This window comes from Penicillium expansum, assembly GCF_000769745.1.
Source record: "Penicillium expansum strain MD-8 chromosome Unknown contig276, whole genome shotgun sequence".
Lineage (NCBI taxonomy): Eukaryota > Fungi > Ascomycota > Eurotiomycetes > Eurotiales > Aspergillaceae > Penicillium > Penicillium expansum.
Window position 1 is genome coordinate 225,158 of NW_015971413.1, and position 19,349 is coordinate 244,506.

At 44.5% G+C, this 19,349-nt stretch overlaps 4 protein-coding genes across 4 annotated transcripts; 2 read left to right on the forward strand and 2 right to left on the reverse strand.

The window, feature by feature from the left end:
• Nucleotides 1-414: 414 nt before the first annotated feature.
• Nucleotides 415-2,176, forward strand: PEX2_083670 (uridine kinase family protein; the record flags this gene model as incomplete). Its single annotated transcript, XM_016745637.1, has 8 exons — nt 415-585; nt 650-777; nt 833-977; nt 1,046-1,088; nt 1,141-1,254; nt 1,311-1,352; nt 1,407-1,638; nt 1,693-2,176. The coding sequence occupies 8 exons, from the start codon at nt 415-417 to the stop codon at nt 2,174-2,176; spliced, it is 1,359 nt and encodes a 452-aa protein (XP_016595536.1).
• A 2,207-nt stretch (nt 2,177-4,383) lies between these two features.
• On the reverse strand, nt 4,384-6,301 carry PEX2_083680 (uncharacterized protein; the record flags this gene model as incomplete). The annotated part of the gene is made up of 4 exons (XM_016745638.1): nt 4,384-5,143; nt 5,375-5,467; nt 5,529-5,801; nt 6,003-6,301. The coding sequence occupies 4 exons, from the start codon at nt 6,299-6,301 to the stop codon at nt 4,384-4,386; spliced, it is 1,425 nt and encodes a 474-aa protein (XP_016595537.1).
• A 9,022-nt stretch (nt 6,302-15,323) lies between these two features.
• Nucleotides 15,324-15,698, reverse strand: PEX2_083690 (uncharacterized protein; the record flags this gene model as incomplete). The annotated part of the gene is made up of 1 exon (XM_016745639.1): nt 15,324-15,698. One exon carries the CDS (start codon nt 15,696-15,698, stop codon nt 15,324-15,326), a length of 375 nt encoding a protein of 124 aa, XP_016595538.1.
• A 974-nt stretch (nt 15,699-16,672) lies between these two features.
• PEX2_083700 (pre-rRNA-processing protein ESF1) lies at nt 16,673-18,906 on the forward strand (the record flags this gene model as incomplete). The annotated part of the gene is made up of 2 exons (XM_016745640.1): nt 16,673-16,739; nt 16,817-18,906. 2 exons carry the CDS (start codon nt 16,673-16,675, stop codon nt 18,904-18,906), a joined length of 2,157 nt encoding a protein of 718 aa, XP_016595539.1.
• Nucleotides 18,907-19,349: the final 443 nt, after the last annotated feature.

A 19,349-nucleotide genomic window follows, 5' to 3' on the forward strand; every position in this document is an offset into this window, starting at 1 on the left:
AGCTAGATAGCCAGTCTTGAATCTGATCTGAAGCTATCCGTAAAGCTGGAAGGCAACCCGAGAGACGACGGCCATGGGGAAAGGCAAATCGCTGTGTGGGAGAAGATCGGGTTGGATGCGAAAGAGAAAAGGAATTGAAAAGCTCGCGGCGGAAGAAGTAGCTTAAGCGAAAGCATTACGCTAAGCTCAAATAGGACGCTTACGAATATATGAGTAAGCAGCACGTGATTAGTGCAACCTTGGAACCTTCCAGGAAATATTGAACCACGGCTAACCCGCTTTGGGATCAATGATTAGGTAATTACAGTGGGTCCCCACCTGCGTATCTTTCAAGGCTATCACAATTGATATCAGAGGGGTGGAAAGGTTCAACCTTGGGAGATACCTACAGCGTTGTATGTCACACACGTAGACATGGAAACGATTTCACCTTTATATTCTTCGTCCCCCGAAGTGCGATATTCTCCACCATGGCAGGACTTGAGCATTATTGGTATTGCTGGCAGCTCTGGCTCCGGTAAGAGTTCTGTGGCGATAGAGATTGTCAAGTCTTTGAACTTGCCGTGGGTGGTGATCCTCGTAATGGTAAAGCTTGTGGACTTTGATGCATCTAAATTGAGAGCCTCTTGTTCTAATATGTTCCATGCAGGACTCATTTTACAAGAACTTAACTCCCGAGCAACACCACAAGGCCCATGCAAACGAATATGATTTCGACTGCCCGGAATCGATTGACTTTGATGTTCTGGTGGAGACCCTCCGTGATCTGAAGAAAGGGTAAATCTACTGTTTCCCCTAGAGTTCTTCTCTTTGATCTGACTGGATGTCACAGAAAGAAAGCGAACATCCCAGTTTACTCATTTTCTGAGCACCAGCGGCAGCCTCAGACAACCACCCTCTACTCCCCTCGTGTGCTCATTCTTGAGGGAATTTTGGCGCTCCATGATCCTAGAATCGTCGAGATGTTGGATGTGAAGGTATTCTATTTTTTTTCCCCCGCTATCCTGCTATCCTTGTGCTTATCAGGGCTAATTTGATGTCCTAGATCTTCGTCGAAGCAGATATGGATGTATGCTTAGGTCGCAGAGGTGAGTTTAGTTTCCTCAATTATGCTACCTCAATCCCACTAAAAATCTATAGTCTTGCGTGACGTCCGTGAGCGAGGGCGTGACATTGAAGGAATCATCAAACAATGGTTTGACTTCGTGAAGCCTTCCTACACTCGATTTGTGGAGCCTCAACGCCCTATCTCAGGTTGGCCGTCGGAAATTGCAAAGCGTTAAAGACTTCTAATTAACTTTGCATCTTAGACATTATTATCCCGCGTGGTATTGAGAACACGACTGCTATCGGTATACAATCCCCTGGAATTGCTGATTTTGAGAGCTGTATACTAATCAATTTAGACATGGTGGTCAAACACATTCAACGCAAGCTGCAGGAGAAATCCGACAAGCACACTGAAGCGCTTCGCAGACTAGGGTTGGTTGCAGCAGAAGTCGAGCTGCCTTCGAATGTCCATGTCTTGCCCTCGACACCGCAGTTCCTTGGCATGAATACTATTCTACAGAGCCCAGAAACTGAGCAAGAGGATTTCATTTTCTACTTTGATCGACTGGCTTCGATATTAATCGAAAAGTACTGCTCTTTACCCTGCCTCTTATATTTACTTTGCTGACATCACTATCGCAGGGCGTTGGATATGACATCGTATGTATCCGCAAATGTGGAAACACCACAGGGGAACACATACCTCGGCTTGCATCCCAAGGGCATCGTATCAGCCGTGGCTATCCTACGTGGAGGCTCTTGTATGGAGACTGCACTTAAGCGATCCATTCCCGACTGTCTTACTGGTCGCGTACTCATCCAAACGAACGAGAGCAATGAGGAGCCGGAGTTGCATTACTTGAAACTTCCGTCGCATATCGAAGAACATGCAAGTGTCATACTAATTGACTCTCAGATGTCCAGTGGAGGTGCTGCACTTATGGCTGTTCGCGTCCTGATTGATCATGGCGTGGAACAAGGGAGGATCGTTTTCGTAACTTGCGCAGCAGGTGAGCGGGGTCTCAAGAGGCTTACTGCCGTATACCCCAGGATCAATGTAATTGTTGGACGCATCGAAGAAGAGGGAGAGCCGCGTTGGATAGAAAAGCGGTACTTTGGATGTTGAAATGTTCATTCACTTATTATCCCTCCAAGTATATGTAAGACACCTGGCACACCTGGGCAGTGTTATAGCCCCTTTTAGGAGAGTTCACTCTTAGCACTCCATCTTTAATACGTAAAAACCCAAATTGCCGAGATTGCCCTTTTCTTAGAAATCCTAGAAAGCAGTGATATACTTATACACTGGATCTTAGGCCGCGAGATGGCTTTCCCTTTCCGCTCCAGTGCTCACCCCGTGCCGCTTTTTGCTCACTAAGTAGACTGGTGAGGTTAGTAAATATCACTGACTTCATTTTGCTAGGGCGCTACATAGTAATAGAAGTACCTATCGTTCCTAACCGCCAACGCGGTGAAGGACGCGCGCATTGTTACCGGGAAAATGCATTGGAAATACATTTACTGCAAGAGACCTCAATAGGTTTAGCGAGTAGAGAAGGGGTCCGAATAATAGACCGAGGGTCCCTTATAGGATATCACTACGGAGTAATTTTATTCGAAGTGAAACTCAGTGGCTTGTAAATCGATCTATACATCGTGATTTTGTCTGGTTTCGGGTGTTTAGGCTCATAATACACAATATTCCCTCGATAACCATAATCGGTTCCATAACTCAGTTGGTTAGAGTGTGATGCTAATAACGTCAAAGTCGAGGGTTCGACCCCCTCTGGAACCAAGATTCTTTTTTTGCTCTTTTAAGTCCCTAATCTTTTTTATCCTGCTTAAAGATTAACCAAATCAATTCCAGCTAGACTTCATGTTATTTTGATTCAGCCGGGTAAGGCTTTCCCAGACTTTCTGGGGTTTACGTGGGTATATGGCTCGATGGTACCTATTGACTTTGCTATTCACGTACGGTGCCTAGATTTAGTGAAATTGATCTTAATTATATATAGGCAACGGCCTTTCTAAGCCATTTTACGCGGATAGCAATTTTTAAGCTATACAGACCCAGCGCTAAAATTAAGTAGATAGCCATAGCCCTAAAGATTGCCATGTTTGGCCATGATCCTTTACTAGATAAAGAGGGGATTAACAAGCCTCTGGCCTTGAACAATCAAACACATTCCTTTCTTTAAAGTCCGAGCTGGAATTGTATCAGCGTCTCGGCTTTATACACGCCGAGAGGGCGACTCTTGTTGGAGGATTCATCTCAAATGGGGATGGTCATTTTGTTCTAAAAAAGACCAGGCCTCGGCGGCATTTGCGGAAAGAAGGGACTTATTATGCTATCCCGTATATCACGCATAATAGCATGGTAAAAATATATCAAGAGTTTCCGCATTGAAGCACACAGCCCATCATTTCCGGTATTTAAGCTAGATTTTAATCATAGTAGGCACTAGATTCAGATTAGCCGAACTTTCAGAATGATGGATACATTTGTTTCTTTATCAAAACAGCCCACCTATGTGATTACTCTACGGTATTATCGTTGAGTCCTTGTCCTATCATACAAATGTGCCGCCTCTATACGAGCAAGAATTACTAAATACCTATTCATACCATAATATTTGGAAGACCGATAGAATGACATCTAAACGGACAGTTCAAGGTCCGTGTAAACATACATCCCATCGCCGGCATCAGGCTCTCTAGTTTCGCCATTTCTCATTCTAAGAATACTTCCAATATGCCGCATGCTATATCTGTAAAAAGAATGAAACGTCTTCCATTTAGGACCACTAAATATTAGGTTATGATTGTAATCCGTAGCCAAGTATCAACAATCAAAAGGCTAACCAATGGTTGTGTGCTTTTCTTTTTTTACTAAAACCCATCTAGTCACCGCCGTGACCACTCATTTGCCGTGATCGGAGAGTGTTGAGCTTATCTTGGTGAATTGCTGCATGACGAGGCCGCTCGGCCATTACTGCCTCGACATCCTCACGTATCTAACGGATGGTGGGCACATCATCTCCCAGTTGGTGAATTAGTAGAGCAAGGCAGAGCATGGGCTAAGGCTGCACATTATACTGAGCCAGTGATTCAATTTGATGCTGGTAGGACATAATGTACTATGCAGCTATGGGTAAGTCTTCCCGTTCAAGATTTTGCATTTCAAAATCTCGGCTTCGACGGTTGAAAGCATTCTCCTTCCGCCGACGACTTTCTCAACCTCCTGTATGAGATCATCGGCATGATGTGGCCATTCCATGCAGCTCGCTTCAATCGCGCATATGTGATTGCTGGTTGTCTGCTTTCACACTAGCGCTACTCGTTCGTGTAGTTGGTCTTCCGCGATGCTCCTTTTTCCGTGCGACTCACATCCCAACGCCGACAAAACGAGCGAGTCTCAGTGAGAGTGATACCCTCTAGCATATCTACTAGCGTGTTTATTCTCATAGCGGCCTTCTTCCCAGAGCTTTGAATCCATTCATCGATCTCATCACTAGAAGAATTGCAGCCTTTGATCGATATTGCAAGTCGACTCGCTGGATCGCAGGGCATTGCTTCAGACGCGTAGCGGTGAGAGACCGCCATCTCATAGAGATGAAATTGGACAAAAACCTTACTCTCAGGTGACATGCTAAGCGATTGAGGTAGAGGAATATTAAATTTCCCGCACGTGATATAACCACGATTGCGGCCTGGAGCACAACGTATAGTTCTCTCTTTGCCCTCGACCTGATAGACTTTCATCCTATCAATGGCTCTCTTTTCATTGGCGTCCCAAGCCTGCTGGAGCTGCCTCTGATTGTTCTCAAACCAATAGCGGCGTAGCCGCGGGTCGGGAGAGTTCCTGATATCGTTATACGAAGCTGTAGCTTGGCGCGCCCATGATCGAACGGCAGGGTCATCTGACCGTATGAGTGCTTCAAACCCTGCTCGGTCAAAAACTTCTTTCCTTGCCGGTAAATTCTCGTCATAAAACATCTGCCATATAGGTGGTACGACGTTGAGATGGCGGCCAGCGGATGAACGGTCCGCAGATGGAGGCAGATATGTGTCGAGATCCTTGGCAGTGAGGGTTCTGAACAAACAAGCCATCCACATCTCTAACAAGTTCAGTAGACATTGCTCATATCTAGAAAGATTCTGTCCTTTGGTTTCACTGTTGAATACCGCAAGTATAACGAACTCGGAACACATGTCTTCTTGCGAATCCCAAACGTGATAATGAAGGCTGGGGTGTTTTCTGCGATATAGCCTATCATTGTGATCTGCTATCCTGTTTCCCAAATTTCTTGCTTGGCCAACGTACAGGCAGAAATGCTGGGGATCATTTGGGGGCCAGAGAATATGCATGTAAATGCCAGCGGCAGTTGTTTTGATATCTCCGCTAATCGACCGTAATCTATCCAAGAGCTTATTAGAAACTGCGGACCAACCCCGTGAGTCTCACGATATCCACTTACCCATCCAGGGAGAACAGTCCCCCATCACTAACCAGTCTCACACCAGGCATGAGGTTATTCTCAAGCTTTGCGCATATTTCCACAGTTGGATGCCGCTCCAGGATCTCTCCGTAACGGTTCGAATGGAGCTCATTGACTTTCAGAAGTAGGTGTTTGGAATAATTCTGACGATCAACCGGTATAAGGTCCAGGGGACGTGGAAGTTTTGCTTCTATCTGCACATCAAAGCCACCGGAATTTCGTTCCAAGACCTTCTGTGTCTGTCGCACTGGACTGTTGAGTCGTGAGTTGGCTTAAATTGCTGCTGTAACACCGCTATCGCTCTCCATTATGTCTGCTGTTTCAAATAATGAATTCCGTCTTAGCCTAGTGGATGGAGATGTTTTCTGTGCTCGAGAGATGAATTTCCGGACACCACGCTTCGCTTGCCGATGTAGCTCCTCGATATGAACATTCCAATCTTCGTCTCTCTACTCCTTGGCTGTTTTAACGGAAGGCCCTCGGCTCAAGTTAGAGGGCTGCCGCTGTGTCCGATTTAAGCAGAAGTAAAAAACATCGATGATCTTCACGTATGCATATTCTTCAGGCCCTTCTTCTTCCATACCAAAAAGCTCGCCGAGAGGGTCGTCAAAGTTGGCCTTAAACTCATCAAGCAGTCGACCCATGACCTGAATACGGACTGTCTCTTCAGAAATTGTCTCTTCGTTAGCAGCAGTGGGTAGAGCATTTGCATCAATCTTAATGTCGAAATCGTCAACAATGAAGTAAATCATGTGTCTTAGGAACGGTAAAAAGCGACAGGTGCTTATGTCTCTTTGAAAATATTCCATGTAAGCTTGCACGGCTTCATCACTAGGGGTATCCATTATATCCTAGTGAGATGTTTGGGTAGTCGTATTGGTTGTGCTGTAAGCGCGGTATGGACTTGTTTCAATGAGAAGTAGAAACAAATCTGTACGTATTGATTCTAAAGAAAGCGAGAGATGGAAAGGAAGGAAGAGAGAAGCTCTGCAGCACTGAGACTATCTATCATTCTGTTTAACATTTTCATGTGTCTTTTCCTATAGCTTAATTTTCTTCTCTTATAATGTAATACCTACAATACCGATAAACAGTACCAAACTTTGGTTGTTACTGCAGTATTTGTCAGGGCCTAGACAGTATAAGAATGCATATTAGCTGGGGTGATGGGACAGTGTGTCGACATTAGCACAGCAACGAGGCCTAGCTAGGTAGATACTTAGGTAAATCGCGACACATTGATAAATGCATATTCTTGACACTATCACATGATCTGGTTCCATAACTCAGTTGGTTAGAGTGTGATGCTAATAACGTCAAAGTCGAGGGTTCGACCCCCTCTGGAACCATGTTTCTTTTTTTTTTCTCTTACATATAATATTTATTTATTTATTATCTTTCCAAGTTTACAACCAACTTAATTCAAAGGCTATCTATGTGACGGGTCAGATCAAGAAGATTACTCAATTTAAAATACTAAAGATGGATAGAAGGAAGAAAGCAAGTAAGTGGTACTCCGTAGATCTCGAAAATTAAAAAAAATAGCCAGAGGAATTTTCACAACTATAAAGAAAGAAAGCAAGCATGTAGAAGCATGCGATAGGCAAACGAGCGCCGCGAGACTTGCAGAAAAAAAGTATAATGAATGAACATTCATCAAATGTTCAAAAAGAAATCGTGGTTCCAGAGGGGGTCGAACCCTCGACTTTGACGTTATTAGCATCACACTCTAACCAACTGAGTTATGGAACCCATCTATAAAGCATACATGGCATTAATAACTTTAAGAAAGTATATTGCATATAAAGTAGCCAGGACCGGGAAAGCGTGAGTGCGACGATCTCCTCTCATTCCCTTAAACTCCTCGGCAGCTAAAGCAATACGATTTGTATTAATCCTAACTGTTCTGTTTAAAGAGATTAATCAACAGATATTCTAGCCTAGCTATTTTCTTTTAGAGGATAATAATCTTCGTGAAGCTCTCGAATATCTTATAGAGAGTAATAGCGAGAGAGAGAAGTATTTAACTGTCGTATACTTCTCTCTATTGATCCGTGCGCCGAATATAACACTCTTAAACTGAAATTCGAGCCCTAGTTTAGAACTTCCTCGTATACGGGTAGTCTCTTCTCCGAGGCGTATTAGGTTTCATTTTATATAAGTTAAGATAATAGTTTATAGCGTGGCCGAACTTTAGCTTCTAATTTAGCGATCGTAAAAGAAGTTCGAGATGGACTTCGAACCTTTTAATCCTGAAGATAATAAATGGGATCGCTTTCCTTCTACTAGTTAAAATATAACACCGGTGATATAAGACCGAGATATCCTTCATCTATTAATGTATTTTCACGCATCTCCTTAGTGGAAGATGGCGACCATGATCTATTAACCAAGGTCATTTAACTCCACAGTTCCTAGGAATTATACTTCGCAGCGCAGCATAAAACCACTCAAATAGCAACCTCTGCCATCACCAGAAGGTATTCTACCCGGCCCAGGAGGCAATCAACTGCAGGCTCAAATAGGAAGCCTTTTTTTAGGAGAATATTCAACCATAGAATATTCCATGGGAATGCAAACTACCAGAGTGGACCTCGCGGGTCTAGCGAGTTGTCACTTGGCTCGTTCCATCCACGCAGGCGTCCCAGTGGCAACCTGAACTTACTCGGAACTAGACAGTACTAAATATAATCTACAGTATTTGGCTAGCTTATAGAATACCCATAATCCCGATAATCACTATACTTAGCCTATCAGCAACAAATTCCTCCTTCAAGCGTCGTGGGACGCCTTCGTTCTATTCTAACATGCAGTGGTACCACAAATAGGCTCCTCAGTGCCATCTTATGCCTCAAGGGGGTGACAACCACTGTTTTTAACAAGGACGATACTTTCCAAGCCGGAGGCCTCCATTCATAGAAACAGACTCGGACTCATTTGTATACCCCACCCCGGTTACCCTAGCCATAGATACACGCCATCTGTAATCTGCTCTTCGCCTGACCCCGAAGATATAGTGCATGAACGTTTACCTCCCCTGCATAAAGCACAGTCCCACAAACTGGGGTTTATGTTAGTGGTTAAACGGGACAGGGGTAGATCACCCGATAGACAAATACCAACCTGCATTCACTACCAGGTCGAGTGGAGAGTCAAATGGAACAACCAGGGTGGGGCAAAAGAACACCAAAAAAAGACAAGACCTAGCTTTGCCATCTAGTTCTTACTAGTAACCATTAAGAGAGAGGGCTGGTGGTGTTTTACGCCGGAATATTGAGACTGACAATACCAACTTTATGGTATCTGTTATGAAAAGCAGAGGCAGAAAAGTAAATTATAAGGGGAAAAAAGATAGATATGTTTTGATTCTTCCAGAAAACGGCGTCCACGCATGCTCTTTGATTTTTTTCCCAAATCTAAATACCAAGATCCACTCCCCTACACTGAGAATAGCCCGGGAATAGCAATATTCATACCCTATCACCTTTACGTAACTTACATCTAACAAGCGTACTAGATCATATGGTGTACTAGACCGCTGTGACACTGCACAGATGGCCCGAGCAACACGAAAGACCGACCACTAGACTAGCTTCTCGCCTAGAAGAGCGAAGCTTCCTTCCTTGTCAACCTTAGCACAACAATAGCCATTGTGTCCAGCCTATCTACTGGTCTCCACTACCTCTCTCGCTCGCGGGTGCATCTGCTTCTCATACTCTTTGATGGCGTCATTCATTGACATGTGACCATCAGCAGCCGACTGGATAGTTTCCGCGAGTTGATAGACATCCACAATGGCATGGTTCACTCCCTCGTCGCGATCTGCTGAAGCTAGTTCGGATTTGTTTCCTCACGGGCAGATAAACTTACAGATCACTATACAATAGGTCGTGTCGCCGATCAAAGTGCAGGCACCATTCCAATTTTCCCACTCAACATAGGGCCAGTCGACTAGGTCAAATTTTGTAACGATAGTGTTATTAGGTAATAAGTCTACAATATCGCGTAAGAGAGAGAAGAATAGCCGGCCTTTTTGTTTAAACACGTTAAGCAAGGGCTGCTTAAATAGTCCTTTATCCGTATCGGAAGCCATCCAGGAAAAGTACACTTATGCTCGATAGGGCTTCCTAGGAGATATAGGAGTGTCTAGTAGAGACCAAAGCACAAAAGTATCTGTTTATATGTGGGAAAAAAATTATCGTTAGTCGACCTTTAATGTGTCAGAAGTGTATTCATTTTTTAAGAACGCTGAATTGATCGTTTCTCTACGTTGAGGAGCCTTAGATTCTCGTCTTTCTAACGATCTGGCGTAATACCCTTTATGGATCGGGCAGATCTTCTTATTGGTGGGGCAAGTAATGGATTGGGTGTTGAGCTGATAGAAATAATTTTTTACCTGGGTTTAGTTGACAATCCTCTCTCTGAAGAAGGAGTAATAGCGTAAACAATATTGATTGGGTCTGATTATGCCTTTGAAGAAGGTGTTATCGATGGGATATTAGGATCTCTTTGTTATCTTCTAGAGCCCTTGGGTGATTCCGAAAACGGATATCCCCCTTGTCTAGTAGGTGTTGGAGAACCAATTGAAGATACACTGTTCTTGGCCAGTTCTTCATCACCAGGGAGTCCGTTATCGATGATTCGAGGGTGAGAGGTAGTCATCATCTTCAAATTCTAATGGATCAGGTGAGTGGACATCGATGGGATATCGCCTATCTTTTTCCGGTAATGGGCTAATGATGTATAGGACACCTGGCTGTAGATCAATATGGGCAAAGATGCTCCTATTGGGATGCTTTAATTTCTTGTTCATGATATCGTACACAGTTTGTAGGTTATTGACCAAATGTTCAGTAGATATTATTCTTCCTGGCATCGGTGGACTGTAACATCCTTTGATCAGAACAGTATTGGTGACTATATCGATGGTCGATTGAACAATCATATTTGCAATCCTTATCCTTCAAATCCTCCTCGATGAATGAGATCGACGGCAATTCAGATCTTGGTTGATTCAAATTTCAGACTAACGATTAGAACGGTGCTGGGGCGTTACTATACAAATCAAGGTTCGATCTCTGGCTCTGATACGTAATGATGCATTCTTTGGCTGGGCTGAGGCTCGACCGCTTTGTCTTATCTAATTTGGTAACTTCAAGCCATAAAGTATTCGCCTTGTGATCACCACCCATCATCTGCCTAAGCTCCGTGACAATTTTATCGGCGATGATCTCGTCTATATCAGCCTGGGACGCCTTGAGACGGTCTTTCAATTCGCCTTCAATATAAGTATAGAGCCAACCGGCTACCATTATAGACCAATAACGCCATTACTCATGTCTCGTGTCTGTTGTGAGAGGTCTAGCGTATTCTAAAGGGTCGATGACTCGCTTGATTCCCAGAGGAGAGAGAATTAATCGCACTGTATCGAGCCAGCGCTCGAAACTCTTATTAGATTGTTCGAGGATATTCATATTCTATAATTTTATATGATCCTTCTCTGGTCATTTGAAGGCTTGGTCATTTAGCTCCGAGGTCGTAATAGTTGGGACCCGGCTCAGATATAATGAAGAACGATATTCGTTTGATGAAGGATAATGATTAAATATAATTGTACGGATCTATTCAGAGAGGTATACAAGACTCTCTGATGAGAGATACCCTGGTGAGAATGGACAGAGGTGCAGACCCCGTATTCAAAAGGGTCATGGCTGATGCCCTGGATCAAAGGGGCAGACCCTATTTGAAAATCGCTCTTGGAAGCGTGGTGGTCAAACTGATTATAATCAGTAAAATAGAGGTCTCGTAGCCGGTGAAGATCATGGAATCGAATCAATATGATGGATTCAATGATCGATAACTAGAAGCTAGAGGACTGAAGGACTAAGAGAATCCCTTAGACATGCACTGAGACCGTTATACAAAGGCTCTAGGCAGCAATGAGCCACATGATCCGGGAGACTCAACAAAAGGAGAGCGTAAGACTACATAACTATATACCGTATTTCACAAGCGAATGGCCATCGCCAAAACCGTATAGTAAATGTGACCTTCTATAACTTTATATCTCAACAACAACATTCTTCTTGTGTCCCTTTTTTGTCGATAGCAGTTGAAACAGATTTTGAACTCAATATATAGAAATTAAAGAAATTAAAATGCTCTAGTATCACGGTATTGAAAATCACTTTGGTGATAACTAAAAATATATATATCGCGAAACAGAGTCATGGAATTTCTCTAAAACTCCTTAAAGAGGTTATATGCCACCTAAAAAGTCTTAACTTGTAAAGAAAATCCTTGTATAAAACTATTGTTGCGATATCAAGTTGTAATTTATCGCATTTCCTGTATGTTTTAGAGGTGGCCACTCGCTCATGGTAGCCATTCGCTTGTGAAATGCGTTAAAATACCCTCTATGCATGCTTAGGATATCTAGGACTTATTTTCGCGGTCACCAATAATACGGGTTCCATAACTCAGTTGGTTAGAGTGTGATGCTAATAACGTCAAAGTCGAGGGTTCGACCCCCTCTGGAACCACGATTTCTTTTTTTATCCTTTCTTTGCTTTTTGCTACTCTACGTATTCTTTATCTCATCTTCGTCATCATTTTTGCTTCTTATTCAAATAACAAAGGTATACACTTGTGTACGATACTCTGTAGGGAGTATCGATCATAGATGCAATATGTTCCCCTCATGTCGATCAAGTCTATGTAACCAAACTATATAACCTGTGTATGACAGTGTTGCTGGTTGAAATCAAAGCGTCTATATCTGACGATTGTCTTTGCCAGGTTACCAGTTTGATATGGTAACGACAGTCTGGGTTGGTTGGTTGGTATCAGTGATTGGTTATTCTTTTCGGTTAATTCCGAGTTAAATATGATCAGAAATGGTATCGTGGCTTGAACAAGCCCGCTTCATCCTCACACGGGCGTATGGACGCTGCTCTGCCAGGGTAAGTGGGCGGCACTATAAAGCGCGAATATCCATTTCGAAGCAGATCAAATTACGTATCACTATGCTTCGAAATATCATTTCCGCATCGTTGTAGTCCTGTCAACTAGCCCTAGCAGATAAGCATGCGTGGGCCTCTATAGGGGGTAACTAGGGTCCTATTGACACGAGTAGTTGCTTCCGAACTTGGCTTTTTTTTTCAAAGAGGGTTAAAGACACGTTACCTGTGATGGAGATATATGTCACTAAAGTCGGAAAGCGCATAAAGCCTCTATAGCACCTTTTGTAGCCGTGATCTTCTGATTATCCTCTGTAACGATGGCCTACACGGTAGTATCGATTTAGTGACACTAGCATTTTCCAAGGGATATTGCTAAGAGTCAGGACGTGGAGGCTAGTAATAACAATATCGGAGTTCTTTCGGCCGTCTTGTCTCTGGGGCTGTTGGACTGTATTTCAATTCAACTTTGGAAACATGTTCGGGCTTTTTTTTTGGCGCAGTTTTCGCTTCTGTCGTCATTACATTACTGCCGCTCTGATTAAAAATCCCTCTTTTTCTCCGCATGTCGAGCACTTTGCTTCTTATTCAAATAATAAAGATAAAGAATACAGAGTAGCAAAAAGCAAAGAAAGGAAAAAAAAAAGAAATCGTGGTTCCAGAGGGGGTCGAACCCTCGACTTTGACGTTATTAGCATCACACTCTAACCAACTGAGTTATGGAACCATATATGCATATTTCAAATATTTTATCTACCATATTCAAAACCAAAATTTGATCCCGTGTCAAGTACTAAAAAAAAAAAATTCTATATAACATATGTACCATAACCAGCTATGTATATAGTACAGCCTTTATCCAAAGTTCTATAAATTCATTCTTAAAATAGGATGGATTAGGCTACATAATAAATGCTATTACTAGTCTGAATAGAATCTTCCAACTTAATCTAATTTTATAGCGGCATAAACATATAACCGGGGTCATTAACCAGACACCGCCTTTGTCGCAGGTATCTGTGTTCAATGACTCGGTTAGAGAGACTGATAGTTAAAAAAAAATATAAAAACATAATACGCTGGTTCCAGAGGGGGTCGAACCCTCGACTTTGACGTTATTAGCATCACACTCTAACCAACTGAGTTATGGAACCGATGGTTATTTTCCAGGAATTTTAGCCATAAAATTCTGATCAGATTCCAGATCACATGATCGAATGTGAAGTTCAGACACCGCAACTTTCAGGCATTCAGGGAAGTGGGGCCCCATAAACTAACTAACTAACGTATTTCACATGCGAGGGGCCCACCCCATCTAAAACGCGTCAATTAATTTAAACCCTGCCTCTTCAACCACCCACCATACCACCAATTCGCTCTCAAAGCTCTAGAAATTCAACAGAGCAAGAGGGTAGGATCTCACTAGCAATCCAGGCTTTTAAGGATCAAGAAATCTCTTCAATTCGTGAAGTAGTGCACCGTTTCGATATACCACGCCTAACTCTTCGATAATAGAATACAATACCGCGCGATTTCTCGCGCTAATTCATACAAATTGATAGAAATTGAAAATTAATCTCTTAAAATAGATTCTCTCTATAGATTCCTATAGAGCTACCCCTTAGCCTATTATAATATAAGAAATAGCGAATCTTTTACTTAAAAAAGTGTCACAATCTGAGAGATGAGAACTGTAGTTCTGCCACTGTTAACCGCCTACCGAACCGAGACACGGAGAGGATAGTGGTATTTGCAGGGTTTACACTAAAACCCCACAAAGGACTTTATACCCACTAATCCTTTAATCCTTTCTTCCTTTCCTAACTATTTGGCGGTCAACCTTTTTCATCTCCTGAACCATAATCTGGCTGCTATAATCTACATAGGACGCAGGCAATCTACTGTGCTTTGTTTATACACCAACTAACTTTACTCATTTATTTGCTTTACTTTGCTATCTCTCCCTACCTTACTTCCTTCCCTCTCTCTCTCTCTCTCTCCATCTTAGTTATCTTGAATCGATACACCCTCTTTTGATGCTTCTTGCTTCTGTAGGCTTAGCACATCACACTACATAAATCTATGGACAATAAAAAGAGCGCCGCGAGACTTGCAGAAAAAAGTAGAATGAACGAAAATTCATCAAAAAAATAGCAATGTGGTTCCAGAGGGGGTCGAACCCTCGACTTTGACGTTATTAGCATCACACTCTAACCAACTGAGTTATGGAACCATCTATGTATATTTCAGATATTTTTGCTATGATACTCGAAAAACATATCTTCTAGGTACGACAAACGCGGTTACATAAACACAATAAACAAAGGAAATTCAAAACGAACGTCACCCTTGGCCTCCTCTATAGCCCAGGGCCTTCTTCTCCGCACAGCTCCTTCCCCACACCCCTGTTTTGCGCAGCCATCCTGGCTGTCGGCTGCCGCTCTTGTGCTCGCTGGCATCAAGAGAGTACAGTGGACCTGGCATTGCACTCCTAATGGGCGCCATCCTTCTCCTTCCGTCACACCGTCCCGAGGGGTCGTTCTCTTACTTTAGCCTCTTCTGCACCCAGGGCAATTGGGTCGACTGCTTGGAATTGGCCCAAAAGACCTGTTTGGACCATGAAATCGGTCACAATTGTGCGTGCCTCCGTTCGCATCAGGAGCTCGGTTCGAATGCCCCGTTCCGCTAATTGGCGGACCAAGTCTAGGCATCCTACCAGGTAGACCTAACCCGACGGTATGCTCGGTCGGCGGAGCGCCTTAAGTGCTGCTTGGCTATCTACGAAGATGACCAGCTCGTTCTTTGCCTGTGCCGTCTAGGGCTCGGTGCTGTTCAGGACTAACGCGAGTCCCATCCCTATTGTGCGAAGCTCCGCAGCGTATACAGTGGATGTATCATCATCGCCCAATTGGCTGTGAGCGATATGATCCTCCAGATTAACGACTACGGCTGCGCCCACTTTTCCTTCGATACCGTTTCTGTCAGTATACAGAATCAGGGGTCTGTCCCTTGAGGTCTTGAACAGGATCTGATTATGACGGTCCACTGCGACATCTCTATCCTCGATTATCACCTCTGGCGGCGCTTGCCATGGTGCTAGGACGAATGCCTTTCGACTCTCCCAGTTCTTCGCCAAAGTCTCCGGGGAAGCCGTAAGGCAGCCGCCCGTCTTCCAGGCTTGTGCCTCCATCGGTGTTCATCCGGCCCATTCTCTCTCGTCCGCAGGCCAGCGTCGTAGCATTGTTGGCGGGACAGCAAATGCTTGTCCTGTTCGTAGTCGTAGAGCCGTTTCTTTCACTAGGCGGTTCATATGAATCGAAATCGGCGGTAGATATAGTTCGGTGTTCAGAGCCTCCGCTGCGGTTGTTCTGAACGCTCCACTGATCAGGCATGCTGCTCGCTTCTGGGTAGCCACGAACGGTTGACAGATTATTCTACCGCCATTTTTAATTTCTCATCAATTACAATGCTCGTACAGAACCCCTCTTTCCCCTCATATTATATATAAATCTAGTTAATTATATACAGTTAATTTGATTAGATATAAGTTGAATTATTAGGAGTATCTAGGTTGACATATATTAATCACTAGTTAAATATCGAGTATTCAGGCAAAGGCCTTAACAAGTGCTACAGCACCTGGGCAATTTTGGTACTGCCGGTGAAACTGATTTCGAGCGCGTCTGTAATCGTGCCAAGCGCCCAACACATCTACCCCGAGGTCGTTTCTTAGTATAGTGACAGCGTGTCGTATTAACAATGGAGCGCTAGGCCACTGTGCCAGCAGTGCTTTACCAAGTATACATGTTGTTCGCTCATTATGATTTATTTCCAAGACCAAGCATTGGGTTACCAGAATTGGCACTTAGCAAGAACCTGCTTATGCAGACTTTGCATATTTACTCAACCCTCAACTAACCATTATAAATTATGTCTTCAAGTTGTCTTCCAAGGTTGTCACCCTGGAAAGTAAAAAGAAATAGACTTACCGTTTTGAGAATACACGTGCCTGACCGCCCTGACTTCGGCGGGCAGAAAAAAAGAAATAATTTAACGGTCTCGACTATTTTCACTTGCTGGATTCGATCTCTACTGATATCCAGGCATTGAAAATATCTTCTTGCGTGCTTGTGGTGTGCAAAGTGAAATTTCTCAGTGCTCACAATGGCAGGCCCAGACAAGAAAAAGTCCAAGGCTGGCAAGCCCAAAGGCGAAACCGGTCCAGCGATCAGTACGTACAATGGAAGCTTGAGATTTATTTCTAGGAAACCTCATGACCACGATTACTGACAATTCGTCTCACTGTAGCGGATCCTCGATTTGCGAACATTCAGACCGATCCTCGCTACCGTCTTCCCAGCAAACGCCAGACTCATGTCAAACTCGATAAGCGCTTCGCGCATGTGCTAGACGATAAGGATTTCTCCAGCAACGCTCCCGTCGACCGCTATGGACGAAAGCTCAGAAAAGATGACACCAAGGAAAAATTGAAGCAGTTCTACCAGGTGGATGAGGATGAAGACGAGGATGAAGACGAGGATGAAGACGAGGATGAGGATAGTGCCGACGACGACGAGGAAGTCCAGAAAGAATTGAAACGGGTCAACGCTGCCTCATATGATCCTGCCCGTGATGGCGGCTTTGAGTCCTCGTCATCTGAAGAAGAAAGCTCTAGCGAAGAGGAAGACGAGGCGGAAGAGGATGTGATCGAGTTCCCGGACCAGCAGCGGGCCGATGTGCCACTTGGAGAAGTGACGAATCGGATAGCTGTCGTCAACCTCGATTGGGAAAATATTCGTGCCGAGGATCTGATGGCAGTCTTCTCCAGTTTCCTTCCGTCTGGGGGGCGGGTGTTGAACGCTACAGTCTACCCCAGCGAATTTGGAAAGGAGCGCATGGAGAGGGAGGAGGTTGAAGGCCCCCCGAAAGAGATTTTTGCTTCTGGGAAGAAAAAGAACATCAACGACGATTCCGAAGAAGAGGAACTTGACTCTGACGAGGAGGAGGAGGAAATTAAGAAGTCTATGCTGAAGGCTGACGACGGTGAAGAATTCAACTCTACACAGCTACGGCGGTACCAGCTCGACCGACTGCGGTATTACTACGCCATTATCAAATTTTCATCAAAAGACGTCGCCAAGCATGTCTACGATTTGGTGGATGGTGCCGAATACCTCTCTAGTGCCAACTTCTTCGATCTTCGCTTCGTGCCTGAGGACACTGACTTCTCCGATGACAAGCCGCGGGACGAGTGTTCTCGGATCCCTGACGGTTACAAGCCTACTGAATTCGTAACGGATGCTTTGCAGCACAGCAAGGTAAAATTGACATGGGACGCGGACGACAAAACAAGAAAAGAAGCTCAGGCACGTGCCTTCCGGGGCTCACGCAAGGACATTGATGAGAACGACCTGAAAGCCTACCTCGGCAGCGATAGTTCAGAGAACGAAGATTCAGATGACGAGGACGGAGGCGTCGAAGTTGTCGATAATACCGCAGGAGAAGCCACGACTACAAAGCTATCCAAGAAAGAGGCCGAGAGACAGCGCATGCGTGCATTGCTGGGTCTGAGCGCCGAGCCTACCCGCACTAAAGCGGAACGCCCCGTCGGCGAGATGGAGGTTACTTTCACATCCGGCTTGGCTGGCGGCCATGGCAAGGATACCATCTTCGAAAATGAACCGGAGATCGAAGAAAGCACAATTGACAAGTACGTGCGGAAGGAGCGTGAGCGCAAAAAGCGCCGAAAGGAGAAACTCAAGGCCAAGTCATCTGCAGAGGATGGTGCTGCAGCGGATAGCGAAGACAACGAAGCTGCTCCAGCTGAGGTTCCACAGCAAGAGGAAGAAGAAATGGGATTCAATGATCCCTTCTTTGATGACCCTGATGGAAAGGCTACAGCAGGTTCTCGACGCAAGGAGGAGAGGCGCAAGAAGCGTGAGGAACGTGCTGCGGAGGAAGCCGCGTCAGCTGCCCAACGGGCTGAGTTGGAGTTACTGATGGTGGATGACGAAAAGGTCAACATCAAACACTTCGATATGAACGAGATTGAAAAGGCCGAGAAACAGGCCCGGAAAAAGGGCAAGGGCAAGAAGGGCAAGAAGGTGGAACCTGCTCAGGCAGATGACTTTGAAGTCAACGTCAGCGACCCCCGTTTCTCACGTCTGTACGACACTCATGATTTCGCCATCGATCCCACCAACCCCCGGTTCAAGTCGACTTCCGGCATGAAGGCCCTGTTGGACGAGGGCCGTAAGCGCCGACGTGCCGGTGATGATGCGGAGGCTGAGGCTCCAACAGAGAGCCGGGATAGCAAGAAGAAGCAGAAGAAGTCCTCCAAGGAGTCTAGCTCTGAGGAATTGAAGCGATTGGTGGCAAAAGTCAAGCGTTCTCACTGAGAGTATAGAACTGAAACGATTTGGAAGTTAATACACACTGAAATATGATCTCTTTTACATATGTACATTGGAAATATGCAACTAGATACTAGCAACATGCTGCCTAGAATAGCTGACAGCCAATGTGGCGTCTCGTGTCAACTTACTATGATGGGAAACGGAAACACGAAAATACGAAAATGGAACGGCCGAAGGACAAAACCACGTGGACAGAACATCATAGTATGTATGTAGTCAACATGAAGAGGGCTTTCTCCTAGCGTCGGAGTATTTACAAACATGATTACAGGGGCCTGGTTAGAGGTGTGGGATCTGGGGTTGCAGGCATGATGCTTGTATCACACGAGGTATGATTGACGGTGTAGAGATGGCATGTGCCCACCATGCATAATATTTGGGAGATGAACTATTCCCCCCCAATCCCAAATTCACACCCATTTTAA